At 36.3% G+C, this 23,377-nt stretch overlaps 1 protein-coding gene across 1 annotated transcript in view; it reads left to right on the forward strand.

Annotated features, from left to right (window-relative positions):
* Positions 1-23,377, forward strand: part of ANKRD31 (ankyrin repeat domain 31) — a 57,557-nt gene that overhangs the window by 30,097 nt on the left and 4,083 nt on the right. Inside the window, 12 exon segments of the mRNA XM_062018829.1 lie at positions 803-1,344; positions 1,845-2,110; positions 6,717-6,911; positions 7,739-7,881; positions 9,905-10,064; positions 10,525-10,625; positions 11,434-11,515; positions 13,133-13,229; positions 15,645-16,698; positions 18,612-18,752; positions 19,252-19,336; positions 22,503-22,691. Coding sequence (XP_061874813.1) covers positions 803-1,344; positions 1,845-2,110; positions 6,717-6,911; positions 7,739-7,881; positions 9,905-10,064; positions 10,525-10,625; positions 11,434-11,515; positions 13,133-13,229; positions 15,645-16,698; positions 18,612-18,752; positions 19,252-19,336; positions 22,503-22,691 — 3,055 coding nt within the window.

The raw sequence follows: 23,377 nt of genomic DNA on the forward strand, positions 1-23,377 counted from the left end.
CAAAAAGTAAAGGTGTCCAGGATTCTGAAGGCAGAAAACCAAATGAAAACAAATATGGGTTCAAAACAGAAAAAGATCCACTGTTCTTAAAGCAGAGGCTACAGATAAAACTATTCTTAAGTACTGTCTCGTATTAGGTGGACTTCATGTTTACACAGAATCGCAAAATCTTAAGGGTTTGAAGGGACCTCAAAAGATCACTTACAAACCAAGGAGTAGTGAATGTATTTCCATGATACTGGAACAAATGAAATAGTCCACACTTGCAGTTTCTAGTCCTGATTGTTACATCCCAGTTAATGTTGTAGGAGAAGGAAGCAAAGTGAGTCAGAATTTTAACAGAAGCATGAGTTCAACAGTGGTATCAGGGAAAATCCATTTGCAGAAGAAAGGGCAGACTGGTAGAAGCTCAGCAACTTCTGTTGTAACAGTAGAGGACATCACCAGTTTGCATTGTCCCATGTCAGTGGTTTCTGGAGTAAAAGTATCTGCACAGCAGTCTCAGATTACTGATTTAACAGAAATTGATTCTCATTCAATACTTACTTGCTTTGACTTCCTCTTGCCATGGATCTTTTTTAACATTGCAACAGAACTCGAGAGGTATGACTGCGATTAACCTAGTCTCAAGCTGAGTAACAGTAGGAATCTGAGTGACAGGAATCTAAATACTAGTATGATAATACCTTCTAAATGAATGATTTCTTCGCAAAATTTGACAAATCAAGTCAAGCCTGATGTTAATGGAAACAAAAATAATGGATCAGCTGTACGTTAAAACATCTCTTTGCCTTTGTTTGAACAAATTTCCTTACAGACAAATGAGTCAGAACAGGCGTGTGCAAATCTTGTACATTCAGGCAGCACAGACATATTGCAACAGACTGTGGTGGATGAGATGCAAAACTTCTGTACTATGTCTCAAAATGGAAACAGCTGCATTGAACAAACAGTTGAAGCAACTCCAGAGACACTAGTAGTACCTGATCTTTTAGCAGCTACCAATGGAGAGAATGTTTCTGGAAGTCTTTATAATTCTACCAGTGGTGTACTAAGCACCAATGAGCAACCAGAGAGAGAAGCGACCATCCTGCTTAATGCAGAAGAAAGTGTTGAAGGGTGTCACATGGAAACTGAAAATGCTGGTATATCAGAGGTGGACCCTGTAGCTTTACAGCTCCATGAAGAGGACACACTTCAAATTACACAAAAGAGAGAGGATCTTCAAGAGTCCAGTTCAAAAGCAGATTTGCATCTTGATGTTAGTGCAGACAGTAAGTCTCCTTATTCATTTCAGATTGTGGAAAATATGCAGAAAGAAATCTCCCAGAAAATGGATGCCATGTTTCTTGTGAAAATAATTATTTTATGAGTTTGTTGTAAGCATTCTGTGTATTTTATTAAGAAAACCCAGCTGATAGTCTCTAGATAATGTGTTTTGCCGTAAATAAATAGACACATGAAATGTGTTGTGGTACAGTCCACTGTGCCAGATTATGTAATTAGTAATTTTGCTTCGTATTTGGGGGCTGTTTTATATCCAAGTCCCAGTTGCATTTACTAAAACTTGACCGCAATGGTCATTACTATGATTAGAATTGAATTCTTAAGTACCTGATTTTTTTTAACTACCTAAGAATCAATAAATCTCAGTACATTAATAGATGGAGAATATTGGCTAAAGGTTTTATTAAGAGGATTTATTTATTTGAAGTATTTTTAAAATTTGAATGAGTTATTGCAGGCATATTTTAACCTAGACTGGGTGATCATTTTTACATTCACTTTAATATCAGTTATAATTTGAAAAATTATTGAATATTACACCAGAAATAGTCTTCAAGTTCTTTTGTTAAACTAACAGATGGAACAGCGTTTGCTGAAGTCAGTGGAACAGAAGGCACTGAAAAAAGTGGAGAAGAAAATGCAAAGAGCAACATGCTTTCAGAATTTATTGAAACAGAAGTTACCCAAACTAAAAGAGTAAGATTAGATTCTCAGGAGACACCCCAAAAGGCAGCCTCATATTCCAGTAGCAGTAAAATCAAGCTTTCATCTAATCAATCACAATTCAGTCAAGCATCAAAACAGCAAGCATCCATGGAATCAGGTGAAGAGTTATTAATATTTTATAAAAACAGTGGAGTTCCAGACACGAATGGGGAGGCTTTTTGTAATACATGAGGGAGAGTTTGGAAAAATACATGTATATCAAGTTGAGCAAATACTCCAGTGATTTACAAATACTATAAGTATTTCCAGAACTTCTGTGCTTCATTTTACAGAATCTTTTTTATTTATGTTACATTCATCAGTCTTTCAGAATTGCAGTTAAGGGGGTGCAGGATCATAACCAATGGCTTAAAATAACATGAAATTGATCCTTAGGTAACTATGCTACATAAGGAGGATAAGGATCTAGCATCCGTTTACTTCTGTCTGCATGTGCAGCTTTCTGTTTAGCAGTTTATCTTGTAGCTTTACCATCATGATGGAACCGTAGTACAACTGATTACTCATTGTAACCCTCATGTATTTTTCACTTGATGTTTTTTATTAGTAAAGCTGGCAGTTGTCTTGTGTGCTTCAGTTCTTTCTGGAACCAGAGAATCAGCACTCAAGACTTACTAAACCCACAACCTGTTGTTCAGATGGAGTCCCTCCTCCCTTAAAATATTTAAATGTATCTGGACCACTGTTTAAAAAATGATATCCTCATATAATTTGTCATTCTCCTTAATTTATGTTGAAAGGAAAAGACCTATTTCATTAGATGATAGGAATTTCTTGTGTAGCTTTGTCTTGATATGGCATAGATTATTTGGCTTTTCTGATTATCTTAAGACAATTCTGTCATTTCTCTCTAGTAGCTAAGAGTCTGGTAATTATTTTTTTCTGGTTCCGAGAGATGAAAAATACTGTCTTCCTACAACCTTAACTGTCTGAAGCTGTGTCCTTGTATTCTTTTGCTTTCCGTAACTCATTTATATTTCCTTCCTTTCACTTCCCATTTTTTCATTTCTTTTTTGCTGTCCAGTTCCCTTCCTATGCCAGGTTAGTTTTTGAATTAGTGCAGATTTTCATCTTGAGTGAAAGATATGTTTTGAAACACTTCCTAGCTATTATTCGTATTTTTCTGATGATGTTTTTTCTTCAGGCTGCTTTTTATTTGTAGTTGTTTCCAGCTCAGTGAAACTTTTCCTTTCCAATAACTACTGTCTCAGTGTAAATGTATGCTTTGTATATACATAATAGAAAAAGTTGAGGGTTTATGTACAGATTTATAGAAGTATGTGTGAATACACGTGCATTTGTGTGTGGATATAACATCTGATTTAATTTTTCAAGTGTGTGCAGTGAAAAATGTTAGTATCCTACTTGGAGTGCAGTGATATGTTGCTGGGGTCAAACTTGGTTGCCTCTAAGAGGGATTTAAATGAATAGTAGCATGAAGTATATGATATATATTTTGAAAAGTAGTGGTATTCATGCTCTTACATACATTAAATGCTTTTAAAACCAGTGCAATTAACAGTGTGTATACTGAAAATATGTATAACATATTATAGATGCCCACCCATACATGCACACACAATGTGGACATCTGCACACATACCATCAACATTGTCATTTGTTTACCTGTTTTTGTACCCTTCTTGTCTTTGGAGACTTTATCTGGATGCTCAAATATCCGGAAAACTCTTGAAGTTTCTGCTGATCCTTTTCTCTTTGATAGTCACAGTAGTCTTGTCCTCTTCTGCCTTTAGCTGTAGAGAATACTGTTTTTTCTTCCCATCTCAGGTGGTTGCTAGTTTTCATCCTATCTTAAGTTCCTGCTTTGTTTGATTTTCTGGACAGCAAGCTCATCTTTTCTTTTGGAATTTTAAAGGAGCAGGAAAGGAGTAGGTACTTCTTTTATTTACTTCTCTCCAGTATTTCACAGTGTCAGTACCTAGCTTTTCTATCTCTAGATTGGTTCCTCATGTTATAGGAATACATTTTTACTTCGTTGTAGAAAAAAAATACATGGCATATCTGGTACAGGTCATCATTGACTGCTAATTGTTGGAAAAATAAATATTGAAAATAGAAATTATTCCTTTCCCTACTGTTGTTCTTTTTTACAACTCCTATGTTCTTGCTCAATCTTTCAAATAAGGTTTTTATGCATTAACAGATTTTTTTTTTCTTTTTATTTTTTGCCTCTCATACGTACAGTTACGAATTAAAAGAACACTTTATTCCAAACGTATGTCTTAAATTTTGGTCTCCTCTGGAATAGCATTTAACAGATGACTTTTTTCCTCAGAAGAGATTCTTCAGATAATATTTTATTTAGCTAAAATGTAATTATTTCCTTCATCCCAGAAGAATATTCCTGTTTGAGAGGTGACGTGAGGAAGTATAACCCTTCATATAGTTGAAGGCTTTAATAGCTTTGGCGACAGAGACAATGGCATTCAAATTGCAGCAGGAAAAAAGTGGAAGATGAGATAATATTTTCTGACTTGTGAGGTTTTCAGATTTTTTGCTGTCTCATGCCTTTTCTTCATTAACTGGCTTTTGTATCTCATCTTAGTGTTCCTGTGTCTCAGTTATCTGTATTTTTCCATTCTTGAATAAAAATCTTTTCTTCCTAAGTGACTCTCTGTCACTTTCATCTAAATCTACTTACTGGACTCTCAGTGTTCCTATTCTGCCTGTACAGAAGGAAGTTACGAACAGCTTACTGCTTTTCTTGCGTCTTGATCTGCAGAAAGAATTACTCATAGACCAATGCTGAAGTATTCTAATGTCTTTTTGAAGGAGGATGTGCTTGAAGTTGTTGACGTATGGCAGCCTAATCTAGTCTGGTTGCTAGTTACTGTAACCTCTCCATCTTGTCTTTATAAGTGTGCTGACTGGAGTCTGTATTTGCCAAGTTCCTGATCTTTCTTCCTCATGACCCACCTGTCAATGCATTCCACAGAGAACCAGTGATTCACATACCAATATCTCAGTGTACTCTTGCAAGTGTTTCCTAACAAGTATGAAAAAAACCGTTGTGTGTGACAGCTTAACTGGAAAACTTCCCAATTATTTCTGTTCACTTGCAGCTGATACTGCTAAGGGTCATTAGCCTAATGGGCTGTTGTTTGCCTTTTTTTTTTTTCCGCTCAAGTCTCTGAAGAGTCCCTAGGACATTCTGCTATGAATCAAAAGGGAAGAAAAGGAAGAACCAGAAAGCAGATGATTGCTTTGGGAGTTCAGACCCAGAAACTTTTAGACAAAACACATTACATTATGTTACAGAAAAATAGGTCTCAAATTGGAGAAGTATTTCAATAATGTGACCCCTCTGTGTCCCCTAGAATCTCAGTTTTAATTTACAGAATAAACTCTGTAGGTCTTCTTGTTGCCAGTACAGTGCAAGGCAAGCAACCCCTAAGCAAAGAGGGCAGCCTGAGTGCTTTCTGACAACTTAGAGTAGCCTACAGTGGGCTCCTTGTTACTGTAGTCTGGCTGCAGCAGTGTCTGAACAATGTAGCTTAAAATTTGTGCGGATAGATCCTCACTGTATGTCTGTCCTTCATGTTCTTCCAATCAGTCTTAGATGACAAGCTCAGTAGTTTACCCTAAAGGAAACCTTGGAAAAGGACATATTCCAGAGAGCAGGAGAAGCCTGAACAAAGGCAATTGTCAAATCTTGGAAGACATTTGACAACAATGGATACTGACAATGGAAAACACTTGAGAAGAAAGCTTGTCTGATGAGAAGAGAAAATGCCTGGGTTGCAACTACTTGTTCATAGGAATAAAAAAATGTGGAAAAGAATTGCAAAAAGCTTTTTGAAAACCTTAACACTTCCCTTTTTTTGGATGAATTACAGATTTTCAAGAAATGAGAGAAATAACACAGTGAATGTTTAAAAAATCTGATAGCATGGTATTTTAACAGCAGAAACTGGAGTTAAAAAGCTAACATACATGGTAGCATTTGAAGATTTATACACCTGTCTTCTTGGTAGCAGTTTTAGAGGGGGGAGTTTTTATTACTCTATGTGCAGAATCCATACTTTTAAAATCTGTCTTTTGTACCTCTTAAAATTTGTCATATCTGTTACCTGATGCCTCAGAATTAGGACCTGTCTGATCATCACATGATTTACAGTTAAAGGTCCGGTCCTGCACGGGTTTCATTAAAAGGCAGTTTAGTTATGTTGCTAGAGTTAATCAAAAGTTTATAATTAGTCTACCAGACTTTCCTACTTCACAGCTGTAAAAATACCTTGTGTAGAAACCCATCCTTTCCCTGATACAGAATTAGGAGTGGAAAAGAGGTGGTGGTCAAGTCTTCACTTTTACATGGTTTCTTGTATACCTTTATGTGTGTACTTCGTATGTTTAGCTTGGTAACTTGGTAACAGTCCATGAAGAAACATAACATACACCTTACCTTTATACAATACAAAATTTCAACCTCTTTACCTGTTCTGTTGATTCCTAAGTCATTCTACCCTTGTTACATCATCTAGGCTCAACCTGTCATTTCTTTTACATAGGGTCTGTTTGTTACCTGACCTGTTATGCTGTATTTTCTGACACCTGTTAGTATTACTCAATGATTAAGGCAAAAGTATTGCACACAGTTTCATTAACTCAGATGAGTTATGAAGCTTAGTTATTTATAATGAAACACTTTTGTTGTTCCCAATGAACATCCAATGTGTGTTTAGAATCCTCCCTCTCTGCCAGAAAAGAAGCTGTGATTTTACATAATGACTGCACTACAAGAGCTGTGAGAAAGTTGAAAAAGAAGATAAATGAAAAAGGAGAGACTCAGCTGCATATTGCTGCTAAGAGAGGAAATTTGTCTTTGGTGAAGACTCTAATATCATCTGGAATTTGTGTCAATGAACAGGACTACGCAGGTTTGAAAATTATTCCCTTGTGGGCTTGTTTTATGGTACAAGTTTATATAATTTATAGTATGGTTTAATTTGTGTAATTTTAACATTATTATGGATTCTTAATTTATGATATACTTGTGAGGATGAAAGAAAGTAATTCAACGAGTACAGGCACAATCAGTGAATCCCTGGATTTTGTGTGCACAGCATGCAGCTAGTGCAACCTTTTCTCAGCAGGCGTATTAATCAGGTCTTGCTTCTCTACTGAATCAGTTTTCAGAGATATGTATGGAAAGTGGACTGGCAAGTTCAGCAGGAGAACTAATGTTTACGCACATGAATATATGCACATTTGAAACACATTCATACAAATCTTACTTCCACAGGAAACCAGGACAGAATTCAGATGACAAGAATATTTCTTTTTCTTCTAACTAATGTATAACACATTTCTGGTTTTGTAGTTGCAGAATGGATGGTGTTCTATTCTGCAAGCCTGGCAGACTTGATATTATAAAATGCCACTGGTATGGCTATTAATATTACGCTTCTGAGTTTTATGAGTCTTTCTGCTCTGTTGTTTTCTTTCTTTTATTGTTTTTGGTAGTGTATCAGAAAGGTAAATAGTATTTTTCTGCTTAGTATTGGATACATTTTTTGTAAACTGAATTACGCTGGAAATAATTTACCTTGGCATTCCAAGATTATTGTTTGTATAAGATTTATCTTAAAGAGAATTGTCTATTTACAGTACAGCAGATGCAACAAAATGTTACTTATCACTAATTAGTGGTCTATGTGGATCTTTCCAAATCAGATGAATACTGTATGTGTTCTGTTTTTATTAGGTTGGACAGCTCTTCATGAAGCTTCCAACAGGGGTTTTACTGAAGTGATCTTAGAATTACTGAAAGCTGGTGCTAATGTTAACAGCAGAAGTCTGGATGGTATTTTACCAATACATGATGCTGTTTCTGGCAATTATTTGGAGGTACATTTTTCATTTACATTAGATTTCCTGAGCATGATTTCCAAGGAGTCAGTTAAAGTAAAATTCTGGTTTAAATAAGGAAAGACGAAATTCTAGTAAAATTTAAATGTAGGTTTGCATTTAGAAATGAACCAATATACTTTAAAGTGATCAGAACTAGAGAAATAAATGTTTTTCAATAGTAACAATCAAAATTGTACAGTTAGTTGACTTTTTTGACTGGACTGATTTGTTTGTTGGAAAAAAAAGATATTTCAATTGAATCAAAGAATTCAGAAGCTCCCCGTGGTGCTGAGCTTTTTATAAATAACACTGAAATTGAGCATTCTCAACTTGATCGTCTAGTGCAACCACTGTGCCATGGCAAGGGATATCTTTCATTACATCAAGTTACTCAAAGCCCTGAATGGCCTGACTTTGAACACCTACTGTGATGAGGCATCCATAACTTCTCTGGGCAATTGATTCCATTGTCTTTTTTGTAAAAGAGGAAAAAAACCCAAACTAGGCCTGGTGTTTAAAAATAAATTTTTTTGTTAACTGGTCCTTTCCAACCCAAACTATTCTGTGATTCTATAGAATAGAATTAACTGTTTCAGTTGGAAGGGACCTACGGTGGTTATGCAATCCAACTGCTTGCCCACACTGGGACTGACCAAAAGTTAAAGCAGGTTATTCAGTGCATTTGTCCAAATACCTCTTAAACACTGACAGGCTCAAGACATCGCATACCTCTCCAGGAAGACTATTCCAGTATTTGACCACCCTCATGGTAAAGAAATCCTCCCCAATGTCCAGTCTAAAGCCCCCTTGGCGCAGCTTTGAACCATTCCCATATGTCCTGTTGCTGGGTCCCAAGGAGCAGAAATCAGCATCTCTCTCTACTTCCCCTGCTGAGGAAGCTGTAGAGAGCAATGAGGTGGCCCCTCAGCCTCCTTTTCTCCAAACTAGGCAAGCCCAGAGTCCTCAGCCACTCCTCAGGACATGCCTTTCAATCTTTTCCAGCTTTTTTACTCCCCTCTGGACACATTCAAAGACCTTCACATCCTTCCTGAAACGTAGGGCCCAGAACTGCATGCAAATAAAGCACTGCACACAAATAAAGCACTGCACACAAATAAAGTGTTTTGACACAGTGAGTTCCAGGGAGCTGAGTGTAAAAAAGTGATACCAGATTGCCTTAAAGACACCACTTCTGTTCCTTTCAGATGAACAGATATTTCACTACCTTTTATCTTTTATGTGAGCAGAAATAAAATGAAGGGGTTGATTTCACAGGCTTGATACCAATCAATCACTAAAGTTCCTGAAACCATGTGAGATATTAGTCAGTGTTTGGTGGAGACAGCCTATGGAGAAGATTCTGAACTTCCAGTGTTCTTTGTTCTCTTTCTGATGCTTTCTGATACTTAGCAGCACTCTGGGTGTGAGAAGGAAGAAATGCTAAAGATAAGAAATCATACCTATGAAAAATTCTTTACTATCCAGGCTCTGACCTTATCAACACTTCCATATGATCTGAATTTTAAGGGGAAGGTGATTCAGCTGGGACCATTAATCTCATTTCCGCATTTTACAATTAAGCAGACTTGCAAGTGATTTGTAATTGGGGAATAATGCATCAGTGCTTGTAACTAAAACCCAAAGCTACTATTAAATAGTTTAACCATTGACATTTTTTCTGCACTTTGATCTTAATAAAATTGACCATTTCTTTTTAATTTAGATATATAAAATTTTGTAATTACTCGCTATAAACAGTATCATAAAGATGGTAGATTTAATGACAAGTTGTGTATTTCAAAGGAAAAAATTAGAAATGCAAGATAAAAGTCTGTGTTGATAATAGCCAATTAAACTAATTTGTTTCATTGGGGTTGCAAGTGTAACAAATTTTAGAGTATGTTATTTGTACATTTATTAGTTGTTTATTATGACAGACATAACACAAATAGTTGTATTAGAAGTCCACAACAAGAATTACCACAAAACAAATAATAGTAATAACAACAATATGTAATAGGCAGCCAGGATTCTACTACAGCATGGAGCAAATCCCTGTGAGAGGCATCAGTCAGGGCAAAGTGCTTTGGATGAAGCTTATGATGATGAAATGAAAGAACTGCTGAAATCTTACTGTGCTATGGACTCTCTACTTCCTGTTGAGACTGTTGAAGTTACAGGTGTGTTGGTTTTGTAATGTAAATCATAGGATTACATTAATCTTGAGAGAAAACTGTGTTACAAGGGTGATGATTTGTGGAGATGCATATTGCCTGGCCATGTATTTTAAATTCTACTAACTACTGAATTTTATGTATTATTATATTGGTTATTTATTTTCAGAAAATAGGATATATGGGTTGCATTTTTTTTTTCTTCCTGAGAGGATGAGAGATAAGGACATATTTGACTCTTTAGATTTTTGTTACTACCCATATTTCCCTTCACAGGAGCCTTGTGTTTTTGAAGGTGGTAGCTTTAAAAACTTACTTCCTTATGCTACCTGTATTTCATCTCATTTGCATATAAAAGATTTTTTTAATCTGCCATTGCATCCTTGTAACTTATATTAGCTAATTTAACCTAGTAATGCTCCTGCAAGTTAATTTACTTTCTATTTATTTTTTCTTCATTGTGGAGAGATGAGATACCCTTCTAGGTCAAGAATATCAAAACATGCTTATTGCAATTACTGTGAAAATGGTGATGCAGCTTTGGAGCCACAACACAAGAAATACAATGTGGTAAGTATAGATAATAGAGTTTTGTTGAACTGCTTCATAGAGTAGTAATGAATAGTGTCATTTGTTGACTGAATAATGTAGAAACAGCATTTAAATAACTAACCTTTGAGAATGTATGTAAAAACCAGCATCATGCAGAGTCTTACAATATATGAGCTGAGTTTTACAGTATTTAAGTGTGTATATTATCCCTGCTGTCTGTGATTCCTGTGCACTTAGATTTATTGTAAGTCAATACTTACACAGATTTCTTATAGAAATGTATATTTCTTATACAGATTTCTTATTGTCTATATGAGTAGAAAAAATGTCAGGAATCCTGGAGCTTTTTGTCACATTTCTGAAATGGCTCTTTGAAAGAGTAATGATTTTTCTTCATGATAATGAAAGTATGTAGAAATTGTTTAGTCTTAATTTAAAATAGCCAGGACTTTTTTGTTTTTTCAGAAGTGGTATTTTAGGACAATTCTTGCTGCGATTTTAGGCAATGTCTACGTTATCTAGGTAATGCTGTCATGTTGAAATCCACTGTCTAGTGCCTGCAGTATGCTTAGATATGGGACTCTGAGGAAGGACTGCTTGGAATGCTCCGGCAAAACCGGGCAGTGACAGCCCTTTACAGAGCATACCTTTGTCACAAAGTACGGCTATCCTACCAGTGCCCCTGTTGTCTTTACACAGGAATTTTTTGCCTGGAATGACCGGAGTCCACCAATACATATGATGCACTCCATGCATCATGGCCTCTGTTTTATATGGTGCGCTTGGCTCTCTTTCTTGCTATCATTTCTGTGTTTGTTCACAGGAATCTGTTGCTGCCATACAAGATGCAGAAGAAAAGCAGAAGGAACTATTGCTGCTTGAATTGAGATCTTCCAAAGATGCAGGTAGACATAGATTCAAGTTTTTAGTTTTTTTGGGGAGGTAGATGTCATTTGTAGTGTAATTGTTTCAAAAACAAAATTGCAGGTAATGTATTTGAGTATCTTCTCTGAAAAATACAGCTTCAGAAAATAACATTTTAATAACAGCTCCCAGATAAGTGTACTTCCTGAAGTACTTCCAGTTTACATAGGAATTAATATGATGACAAAAAAGGGAAACGTACTGCTTGGAGGCATGTGTTTCAAGTCAACCTAATCATATAAAAAAAGCATCATTACATAAAAATGCACGCTGTTGGCAGCATTGTTCAGTTACAGGTACATGAGTCTCTCCATGGTCAAGAACAGCTATATCTGTGTGTGAAGTAACAGATGCAGCATTTTCAGTCTAGTGTATCTGGGCTTCAAGGAGCCTAAAATAATTTAGGAGCAGAAAAAGGAGAAATCTTTAAGGCAGACATTGTGGATGATGGCTAGTTTCAGAAATGCTGGTGCCCAGAGGTGAAATTTGTCTTAGGCTATCAAATCTCACTCCAGATTAATCTCAAGAACCTACTAAGTGACACTGACTTCCTGGGAGATCACAATGCTGGTGCTGTGTAGCAGTCTGAATCTATTGGGTCTGTGCAGAAGCCCATAGACAGAGATTGATGCAATTTCATAAATGAGCAAAATAAAGCTATCAGATTTCTCCTGTTTAGGTGTGTGAGAGAAATTAACATCATGATCTGTTAACCCTACTGACAAAAACATTAATAATCTAACACTTCTTAAACTAAATAAGTTATTGCTTGTGAAGAGACACAAGACTAAACAGGAATGTAGAACAAACTTACAGTGTAGAAATACAATCCACAAGGTATTTGCATGCAATACAACCTACTGTAAACAATAGACTCAAAATCCCTATTAAGCTGCCTTAAGAGTAATATTTTCATATTTTAATAAGTAAATACAAGCATAAAACAGGCTCAGGGAAACTTTTTATAAATGCAATTTAAAGTCCTGTAACTTCCCATTTTTCGTCATTAAGGAAAGCTCATATTTCTGGGTTTGGAATTTCAGGAATTAGATGACATGTTTAGCATATTATCCCAGTGGTATCCACTGATCATGACTATGTAAAACTATGATACTTATGTTTTTATTGTTATATGTAACTTGGAACTGTCTAAGATCATTAAACTGTTTTATAATACTTCAAATATAAAGGTTTTATCTGCTTTCTTAAGACTGAGTAACTTCTGCAGATAGCCTCATGTATAATTGTCATGATATCTCTCTCCTTGCAACACAAAGAACTGAAAGTTTCAGAGCTTACCATCCACAGGACAGCTCTTCAATTTGTTCTTTTCTCCTAGTAATTTCACTTGCACTTGAGCTTCAAAGTTTTCCAGTACTTGGACTATTTCCTTTTCAATTAAATGTGTATTTAATTCTTTCAGTGAAGAATTTAATGAAAAGTACTCTAATTGTAATGAGCTATCAGTATGCATGACAATGTAAGATTCTATTTCAATACTTTGGCTTTGTGTTCGCTACATTAAAAATGTTTCTACTATAATTATTTTCTGCTGCTTATTGACATCATCATTTTGATTGTAACAAAATATTGGACAGATATATATATCCAAAGGCTGTTTGAGATGCAAGATACTTTGAATGAAATGCTTGCAAAACAGAAAACAGAAAGGGATGCCCTTGCTAAAAAATACAGGTAAGTAGAATACAAGGGTATTTGTATTTGTTGGAAGCTGTTCTTTATAGCAATAATGATATCGGTTGTTAGAAGGGTAACACTCAGTAGCATGAAAGTAAAACTGTATAGTTTTAATTCAGATTTTGCAGAGGCATGATCCAAATTGATTTCAGTTGCGTCCAGTAACTGTGTTTGCATTAGGAAGAACTTCAGGGTTTAGCTAACGCATACTAATCAGTTACTGTGCACACTGTGAGCATTAAAATTAGGTAGTGAACATAAAAAAAAGTGGAAAAATACCTAAGCAGAAATTAAGAAATTGAGGTACTGAGCAATTAGATTACCTATGCAATATCATGGAGGAAAGCAGTAGCAAATCAGACACTTCTAGTGTTCCTGTCTCCAGTTTTGTTTCTTTAGGACCTCTAGATTGGGACTGTTAAACCAACAGACTACAGTAGCCATTTAGAGCAATGGCTTGAAGCATACTTGCAGATACTCCTTCTTTGTGAGGACATCTCATGTATGAGCACAGACTACATGAGTTGTTAGCTTCCTGCTGCTAGCTCTCACAAGGCCTCTTTTTGCTTCTTTCTAAGAGGGATTGGCTGAATGCTGGTCATATGGTGAGTGCTCAGCTAATAATCATGTTCAGTGGATGCTTCTGAGCCATCTGATGAGGGTATCTACACATTATTTGTGTAAGCAGCGTTTTTATGGCCACATAAAAGCAACATGTGGACTGGTTGATTAAAGAGATTGAAACATTTCCATCACAGGCCATTTTGCCAGTTTTGAAATGCAGGATACATAAATTACACAAATAATAAAAATAGAAGAGAGGGTTTTAGGTGAAGAGAAGATAGGGTTCCAGACCATCTTAATGAGCAAACTAGTGATTGAATTAAGAAAAATAAACAGTAAAATTAACACCTGCACAAACTTATCTGAGTTACAATTATGGAAAGCAAAACTGTGTTCCAGAGCAAAGTAATAAATATTTCTGGGTGTTGCAGGTACCCTGCAGCTAATGCAACAGCTGTCCATCAACAGTAATGAGCTACATGCCAAATGACATTACATCTGCTTTTTATTATTTATATGGTGAACATTTTCTTTTTAATTAATTAGCATGTAAGTTTTTGCACATGCTACAAATATGTGCAGAAGATCAGACCTTTCTGTCCTTCATTTAGTTGGCCCGGAGAGAAATGCTACTAACACTTTTCCATTTCTGTCTATTTCTTTGAAGATACTAAATATATCTCTCACCTAGGAAAAATAAGCAAAAAAAAGCACCATATTTGTTAGTGACTTTAATTTACTTTGGCTTTGTCGTTTTAGTCATACCATCTTTGCCTCTTCAGTTGTGGCTTCTTCTGTACCTATATAGCCATAAAGCAACAAAATTTCTCTGGAAAAACATTACTAGAGATGTGTGTGGAGCCTCATTGGCCTGTGCAGGAGTTCATACTTGCCAAGACTTCCTCATATCGGGGCTTGACTATATGCTGATGTGTTGATCGTATTGTGGATTCTGAACATGTGTGATAGCAAGCAGTATCATGGTGCAGGTTTGGCTATCCTTATTCTGCACCAATTATTCTTACTGTGCCTCTGTTCTGATCCCCTCAACAGTCTCTCCTTGGAGACAGGGATGGTGTCACTTGCATGGCAACCCTGCTGCAGGTGAAGTTAAAAGCAAACCATGCTGCTATTCTTTTTCCTACACACCTTGTGAGACTTCCCTGTCTTACCAAGCATGGTGACAGAGTAGTGTTGCAATCACTTGTCCCACAAGAGGGAATTAGGATGAAAATGTATTATCATGGGCTGGTGGCTCTTGTGCCAAAGGAGCCTCACGGGAAGACCAGCTCAGCCGGAGGGCAGGGTCTGATAAAGGGAGGGACATTCCCAAACTAACATACAACATCCTAAGCTGCTCTGTCCTCTTTTATGTGGTATTATTGCAGTTGTGGCTTCACAAAATGTTTTGTTGTATACATCATAAAAAAAACCCTGATAACATCATCCATTAGTAGCTCATTCTGAGCTCATTTTTAAAGGCTCCAAATTAGAACTGCAAAAGTATTGAATGTAATGAAATATTGGGGTTTGTGGTGATAAAAAGACAGTGGTAATACAGACCCAGTTTTTATTCTGTGAATTAAGGGTGATGTAGGAGGACAAAGCTGTTACTGAAGTTTTGATGCTTTGTGTCCTACTTCTACACATTTTTCTGCCGTTTGTTGTGCATAAGCCTGGGATATGAACTATAAACATCAACATGATAAAAGGATTGCTCAGATTTTAGGTGTTGTCAGAGTCCATTGAAACAGATTCCTGTTCTTAGTGGGTTATGTATTTTAAGCTGTTTTTATTTTGTGTTTACACTATGTTTGATGTCCTTTCTTTAAAACAATTTTTCTGTAGGGCTTCAGTGGAATCTTTTAAAAAAGGAGCACTGAGAAAACAGTTAGTTGACCTTGCTTCTAGGCAAAAGAGTCTGTTGACTGTTGCCCAAACCCAGGAGGAATTAATCCAGAAAATACAAAATTACAGAAAAACAAAGCAAGTGTTCCGTTCATCATGTTCAGAGAAGCTAATCTCAAGCTTAGTTATTTCCTGTGGTAATGATAAAGAACAAAGTTTAACTGCTGATGAAATCACGTGTCCTGATGTAGTTTCATTTAGTATGGGGCTTGGTGCCAACGTGCCTAATAGAAACAGAGTAGAAGCACACCCCTCTTTAGAAAATGGATTTTCAGCTCAGGAGTGCAGCCAACATCCACATGTCTGCTTGGATGAGACAGGAGCAAATAAAGAAGCAATTAGAAGCCAAAAGGCTTCTGATCACACTTGGGCATCTGAAAACAGAGTAAGAGAACGTCCCTTCAACAACATGTCAAAGCTTACAAGTGCTGTAGAAGTGGTGGCATTATCTTCAGAACCTACTGTTTCCACTGCTAAAGCAAAGTGCTCACAGCAAAAAGACATTGATTGTGTAGCAATTGCAGAATGGGGAAACCAGTCTTTAAATCCCACTTCAGTCACCAATGTATTAAATATTGTAGAACCCCAAAGCACTGTTGTCAATAAGAGTGTCTGTCAGACAGGCAGTGACTGCCAGCAGGTTCTTACAGATGAAAATCTACAGAGATATGTAAATAAGAAAGAAGCTTTCCAGCAGCAGCAGCAAGTAATTTTGTCAACGTCTACAAAGAACCTCCCTAATACTCTGCAGGAAATGGTCCTTCGGAACAGTGAGAACTCATTTAATGTCAACTCAGTGCTTACAAATCTTACCTTAAATACAGATTATCCAGCAAACCTCAGTGAGAAATCTTCCCAGAGCTATAGTGATCAGGAATATGAACCAAGCCAAGTGAGGTATGAAAGAAAAAATAAGAAAAAGCTTCAATTAATAGATCTACTTCAATTGGGAAGGATTAAACCAGGAGAAAATGTTTTAGAATTCAAAGTGCAGGTAAATGTTGAGATATAATAATGTCAGTATTAGCATATCATGAAAAAAAGCACCCCAAACTCTGAAATGGGGAAACAGCAGTACTTATGATTTAGTCTGCATCTTCAGCACTTGGCAATGAATATTTTTATTCATTTGTTACGGATAATATTTTATGAATTTTAAAGGATAATGCTATGGATGATGTCTTGTGTCAGCACTTAATTTTAACACCCAGAGTATTACATGTGTAAAATTTATGTTTAACTATGCATTGTCAGTTTGTTAACATTTCCTGTTGCTAGAACCAGAGCAGAATCACTGTGTGGTTTTTTTATGACTTTATGTCAACTTTGAATCAACTGTCATGTCTGTCAAATAAAGAAATGTGACATCAAGGATTTCATAGTGCTGTGATGGACATAAATATATACAAAATAACTTCCATGCCACCTGGTTCCATAGCTTACAGGCTGATGTGAACCATATTTGTGAAAGCAAACAAAACAAAACCACAAAACCCCAACAAACCCCAACCCAAACATGGCCCTCTTTTTTGTTAAACCAAAAGCTATATCTGTGCCTCCGAGTAGAGAGCAGATTTGCAAGGCAGCTGCCAGGGGACTGGGTTGGTATTGAGCAAATTACGGAATTATTGACTGAATTCCCAGCTGTGAGCTAGTTAACTTCCAGGGCAATATGTTGATTAAAACATGAAAGGTTCTTTTCAGCCAACTCACCAGGTGTAGTTAGTGTAGAAAAGGCTCCTTTTTTTGATACCTTTAATCTGCTGGGGAATGCTTTTCTTCTGAGAGTGGCTGTTTTGTGTGGTCCAGTGATTTGTAAAAGAAGGCAGTGTAAGTCATAAGCTGGACTATGTTGTAGGTATATAGACACACTTCTTTTCTGTGAGATACATGTAATATTTGTGTGACCTTTAAGATGAATAAATGGAAGGATGAAGAATTCAGTATGCTTATTTTAATTTCTCAAGATTGTTTTCTGTGATACTGGCTTGATGCATGTGAATCTTGAGGATTTATAACCACATATAGAAATGTTAATTCTTGGAGTGTAGAGAAGCCATTGATCGTTATTGGAATGACAGTGACACTCATTTATGTCTTGAAGAATGTTGCTATAGAGAGCAAAGTTTAGAAGCCAGCATCTGTTACATTGCAAGCAGGAAATGGTCAGTTGTTTCTCTCTTTATCATTACAGAGATGTACTTGATAACAACATACAGGTGGTACATAGTCTCCTTAGCCTAACTGAGACCCATATAACAAAACCACTTAATTCACTGAGCTACAAACTTGTGGAGGTACACATATGTTTTCAGAACTGGTCTGTATTAGCATTATCAAAGAGACAGTAACAGTAATTTATTTTATGCTTAATATTGCCTAAGATAATGCTGTTAGCTTCCTCCTAAAACATGTAAGTAATGTTCCTTGACATAAGTGAAGTTTCATGCAAATATATTCAATCTTTGTATCGTTGCTGGAATTTCACAGTTGACATGCATTTGTTCCACACATGGAAGGCAGATTGCATTGGAGTAACAGTTTCTTCTTGCACAGACTTAGCCTCCTGTGAGTTTCTGAGTTGGAAATTAGTTTATTCACAGCCTTGTTACATCTAAGAGGAAGTAAGATGAAAATACAATTTTGATAAACACACATAGATGGATTTGCACTCTGAAATGGTGTCTCTTTGTTCAAAACTTCTTACTCTGTTGGAATAAATCCTCTTATTTTACATACCACAGTCTGTGATAGTAGCATTAAATTATTTAACATTTTTCAGAGAAAAACAGAATTATCTGCAACTTTATAGCTATATTATGCTTCAGTATTTTTTCATGTTTTAAGGATGGTAATTCAGAGTCATTAATTTATGAATTGGAAATTATTTCTTTATTTTTTTTGTAGGACTTTACCTATAAAGCCACGATCTTAAAAAATGGCAAGATCAGAACAAGTAAGAGACAAATACTGCAGAATCCAGTTCAGTGGGTTAAAGACCTACTAGGAAATGATATTTATGTGACATGGAAATATGTGTGGAATAAGGTAGGCCAGTAATAAGTGGCAGGAACAAATTTTCACTGATCTGGATGTCCTTACTCTTCTTAAAGCAAAAGAATGTACATGCCTAAATGTTAAAAAGTCTTCTTGCTATTAATGAATAAGCAGCAAAGAAGGAGCTACATACCTGGAGCTGTACAGTAGTGAGCTAGTTACAAGTGTTGAGAGATTGTACAATGCCCTCTGTAGAAGTTATCAATCCTTTGAAAGAATAGTTTTAAAGACGATTAAGGGACTAACAGAAAGAGCTGAAAGGAGCAAATGTATTGAAATATCAAGGTGTCACAAATATACTGGCAGAGTTTATAGGACTTTGCCAATGGGTTGTATTTTCATTTCGATTTCAAATCAGAATTTATGCTTGATCTCAACAGACAAAGATTAAATGCATAAACTCAGTTTTATAAAAAAGTGACATTTTTACACCTGTTAGAAAAACCACTAATGAAAATGACCAGTAATCCATTTAGGTTTGTTTGTACAGGTAACATATCTTGGGACACAGCTGTCAAAATTTGTATCAGTTTCTAGTGACCTGGAATTACGATCTCAAGAAAGAGAGCCTTTGGGTATGTACACTTTAAATCTAATATTCACTGTGGCTGAAAACACAATGGAATGTGATTTCTAAGGAGCTTAAATTCCAGAATTCCTGTATTGCTTTCTGGGCTACATGCTTATCACAGATCTTGGTCATGAAAAATGAATAGTGCCAGAACTTACATATGATCTTTAAAGAAGTGTGTTTCTTTTCTTCCATGAAGGGCTTGTGTGAAGATCATTACTAATGACTTGGCTGCTATGTAAGAAATATTTGTGTAACGTTTTGCATTAAAAATGTTTCACATATAGTGAAATTTTAAATAGTTTAATACTTCTTTAGTCTCTTGGAAACTCAGACTCAGTAACGTAACTTCCAATCACATGTACGTGTCAAAGTCACATTAAGTAATACACATTGGTAGAAATCTCAGTATGTCCAAGCAACAGTAATAATTAGGGGGATATTTTATTATTTTATTTTATTAAACAGTCATAAGAAACAGAGTGCACGGATATGATGAAAAGGTATTGAACTATTTTTTCAGAACTACCCATCTGATTTAAGAACTTCAGCTTAATTTTAACAAATAATGTGTTCCCAGGGAAACCCAAGTCCCTTTGACAGCAAGGTGTACTTGGAGTCCAAAAAGCTTTTGGGCTTTTGTGGTTGGTTCTGTTAATCTGATGAGACACTGCATCTCACATGAACTGGGATAGAAGCTTGATCTGTTCTTAACGTACCAAAAGTAAATTAAAATGTAATAATCTGAAATAACTACTTTGATAATCAGACTACCATGTTCTGCTAGTATTTGCTTGAAGCCAAGAGCATCCAGATAATGAGTTTACATTTCCCTGCTTTAGTGTAAGTATAAACTTAAGTTTACACCAGGTGTAAGTGACTTAAAAATAGGTTTAGTGTCCAACTTTTTTATAGGCTTTTGAATATTTTACTAGTTCTGGTAAATTATTCCTCTGATTGAAAATTTGTGGTAAACATGGCAACACAAACCAAAAAATCATTTATTAAAAGAATACTCTTGGTGAATACAAACCAGTCTGAGCATTGGTAAGCAGGATTTTTTTCACGTGTTTCGTACAAAGCCCAGTGTAATCTGAGAAAGAGTATTTAAAGAAGTAGTTTTGTCACATGTAACTTGAGATCATGGTAATTCCTAACCATTAGCCCTAGGTGAGAAACTGAGGGAAGGAAAGACAAAGTGTTCTCAGTTTCAGGTCTGTTTCAGGTGCTGTACGGCCAGATGTGTAAAGGGAAATTAAACAGTGCCTTAAGTCATTCCAGCAGAGGATTAACCTGCACTGTTGTATTGTGAGAACAGTTGTGGGCATGAGGCATCTCACAAATGTTGTTTCCAAGTCCCATTTAGGAGTTGGCTTGTTGCAAGGGCTGTTCCCAGCAGGCACTCTGCCTACACTCAGCCTGCTTGAAAGCACAGCAACGTTTGCAGATGTGGCAGTGAGCTATTCTGTGCCACTTGCCTGGGGACATTCCCAGGCACTCCTTTATTCTTCTAATATACTTGCAGCTTTAGTGTATTTTGTCATAGAAATCTGTCCTGCTTTTGTAAAAAATGAATCTCCTTTGTTTCTTACAGTATTAATGAATTGATTTTTTTTCCCCATGCATCCCAGAACATCATCAAAAGAGAAGAATGGGTCCTGATAACTTGAACGGTGTAATAAATACCCCTCCCACACAGTCCTTCCAGCTTCCCATATCTTAGCTCAGTGTTCTTTGGGATACTGTATAAAGAGGATGTGAAAGAAAAAATTATACAGGCAGTGGCTGTATATAGCCATCTTTTAACAGGAAAAAGCAGCTACCACTAAACTTTGTATAAAGCTTAATTTGGGAAACATGTCCTAAGAATTCAAGCTCCCTAGGCAAGACAGGTGAAGGGAGTTGCTGTTTTGTGGCTGCCAGTGCAAGAAAAGTCCCAAGTTTTCAGCCTTGTTGAGGTTAAGGTACTTCAAGGTTTGTATAGCTGCAGATTTTTAGATACTTGAGGAACGTTACGGCAAAAAAATTGAAGAGCCCATGAAGTAAAGCAGTCCAAGAGCAATGCAGGTATTTAACAGAACCTTTAAAGATTGCAGTGTAGGAATTGGTAATCTAAATCCTAACTAAATTTCATCTATGTCTCTTCTTTGACTGGGTCTTTAGTCTCTTCTAGGATCATGGTAGCAGAAAGCAGGAATTACCATATTCAAGCCTGAGTGACAAGTATACATTAAGAAAATAAACAGTACTTCCAGACTACCTGCATGTAGGAAACCAGAAGGAACAGTGATCATATGGCTTGGAATTAATTCCTCTGTGCTTTCTGGTACATGTAATGATGATATAATGTTTGCTATAAATGACCGAGAATAACAAGGATTCAGAAGCAAATGTCAACTGAAGAGCAGATGTCAATTGCAGGGCAGATGCTGGTGTGAGATATTTCACATTGAAATTCCAGCAAAGTAGCTTAAAAAACCCCATATGTACATCCATTTTGCAGATTTCTGTTTCAGGAATATGGTCTTTGGAAAACAACAGGACTAGTACAATTCTTGTGCTCTGGCAATCCCTTACTGCTGTTAATAACATTAGCCAATGCTAATGGTTACTAGAATAGCTCTTTTTTGCCTTTAGTTCAAGAAGGATCTCAAAGCTGTATGGCATAAAAAGTGTTTTCAGGGGAATCCAGATGATTTCTTACTGACTGGATCATGGGAGCTGTTTATGTTGATGTTACTTCAGGTATCTAGCATAAAATGAGCAACTGAGGTCAATAAATTTTCATGAAAGCAAATGAGAATAGTTTTACCCTGATCATATGTGATTATCTCATGTTTCTGTTTTCCTTGAGACAAGCAGTGAAATGCAAATGTATTTAGCAGTCTACTTTTCAAGTTAAATGTGCATGACATCTAATGCAATTTTGACAAGGAAGACACATAGTTTTAAAAAACAGAACACCTTGATCATCTTACAGCAGCTACAGCTGGTCTGATAGAGGGGCAGAGGAAAATCTGCCCTTACATGTGTCAGGTGGTGTAAAGCTGAGTGAACATTGCAGCATTTACCTGGGTAGCTGCTCTGTGCTTTAAACCGTTAAACCACCAGTGTTAAATCATACTGTTTGTTCTTAGAACAAGCTTGTCTTGATCTTTTTATGCTCTCAGGAAAGACATCTGTCATGACTGACCCCGGCACCATCCAGCACCATCAGAATCCTGTCTACATTGCTCAGCCTGGTGGGAGCTTTGACCTGAGAAGTATGCAGCCAAAAGTGCCATCCTTACCAACAGCAGAAGTTAGGAAAACATTGCTGTGCACTGAAAGAGAAGCAGCTGTTTCCAGGGAAATGAACAGTAAGATTTTTTTTTCAAGTGCTTAAAAAAACCTAATAGTGGATGTAAGTGCTGTACAAAAGATACAAAAGGAAAAAGAAAGTGTCATGAAATTGATTTGTGTGCCCCCAAGTGACCCACTAATTAAGTTTTTCAGAGTTCATTATGTTCCACACTCCTGTGTCCAAATTAGAAATATTTTGTTATTTTGATGTAGTTACAAAATAACAAAATAATAGCATAGGCAAATGTCTCCTGGATTTAGATGGAGAAATACAGTATCTTTCTGAATAATTTCATGTAATCTAATGTAAAGGGAAAAGAAGAAATGTTCCTGAAGGTGGTCTTGTCTCTGTGGAGTTGATATGGCTTGTAACTATGTTTTCAGTATTACATTTTGCTATAGAACAATTATTTGTGCTTCTGCTGCAAGTCTATATGTAGGCCCTGCAGCTACAGTGCAAAGAATTCAGTAGACCTTGGAGCTGAGAATCCTCTGCAGACACTGGTTTGTTATCCCACTACTCTTTTGTTTCGTTTTAAATAGAAGCAAATAGACTTAGCCTCTTAAATGCCAAGGTAGGGTATTTGGAGGGAGATGGTCTTTAAAGTTACAAAAGCCAGGTTGTGTAGTAGATTGTGTTCACATTTATGTCTCAAAAACCTCAGGTTTAACTGCACTCTGATATGAATTGAGAAGTTACACA

This window comes from Colius striatus, chromosome Z (assembly GCF_028858725.1).
Source record: "Colius striatus isolate bColStr4 chromosome Z, bColStr4.1.hap1, whole genome shotgun sequence".
Taxonomy (NCBI): Eukaryota; Metazoa; Chordata; class Aves; order Coliiformes; family Coliidae; genus Colius; species Colius striatus.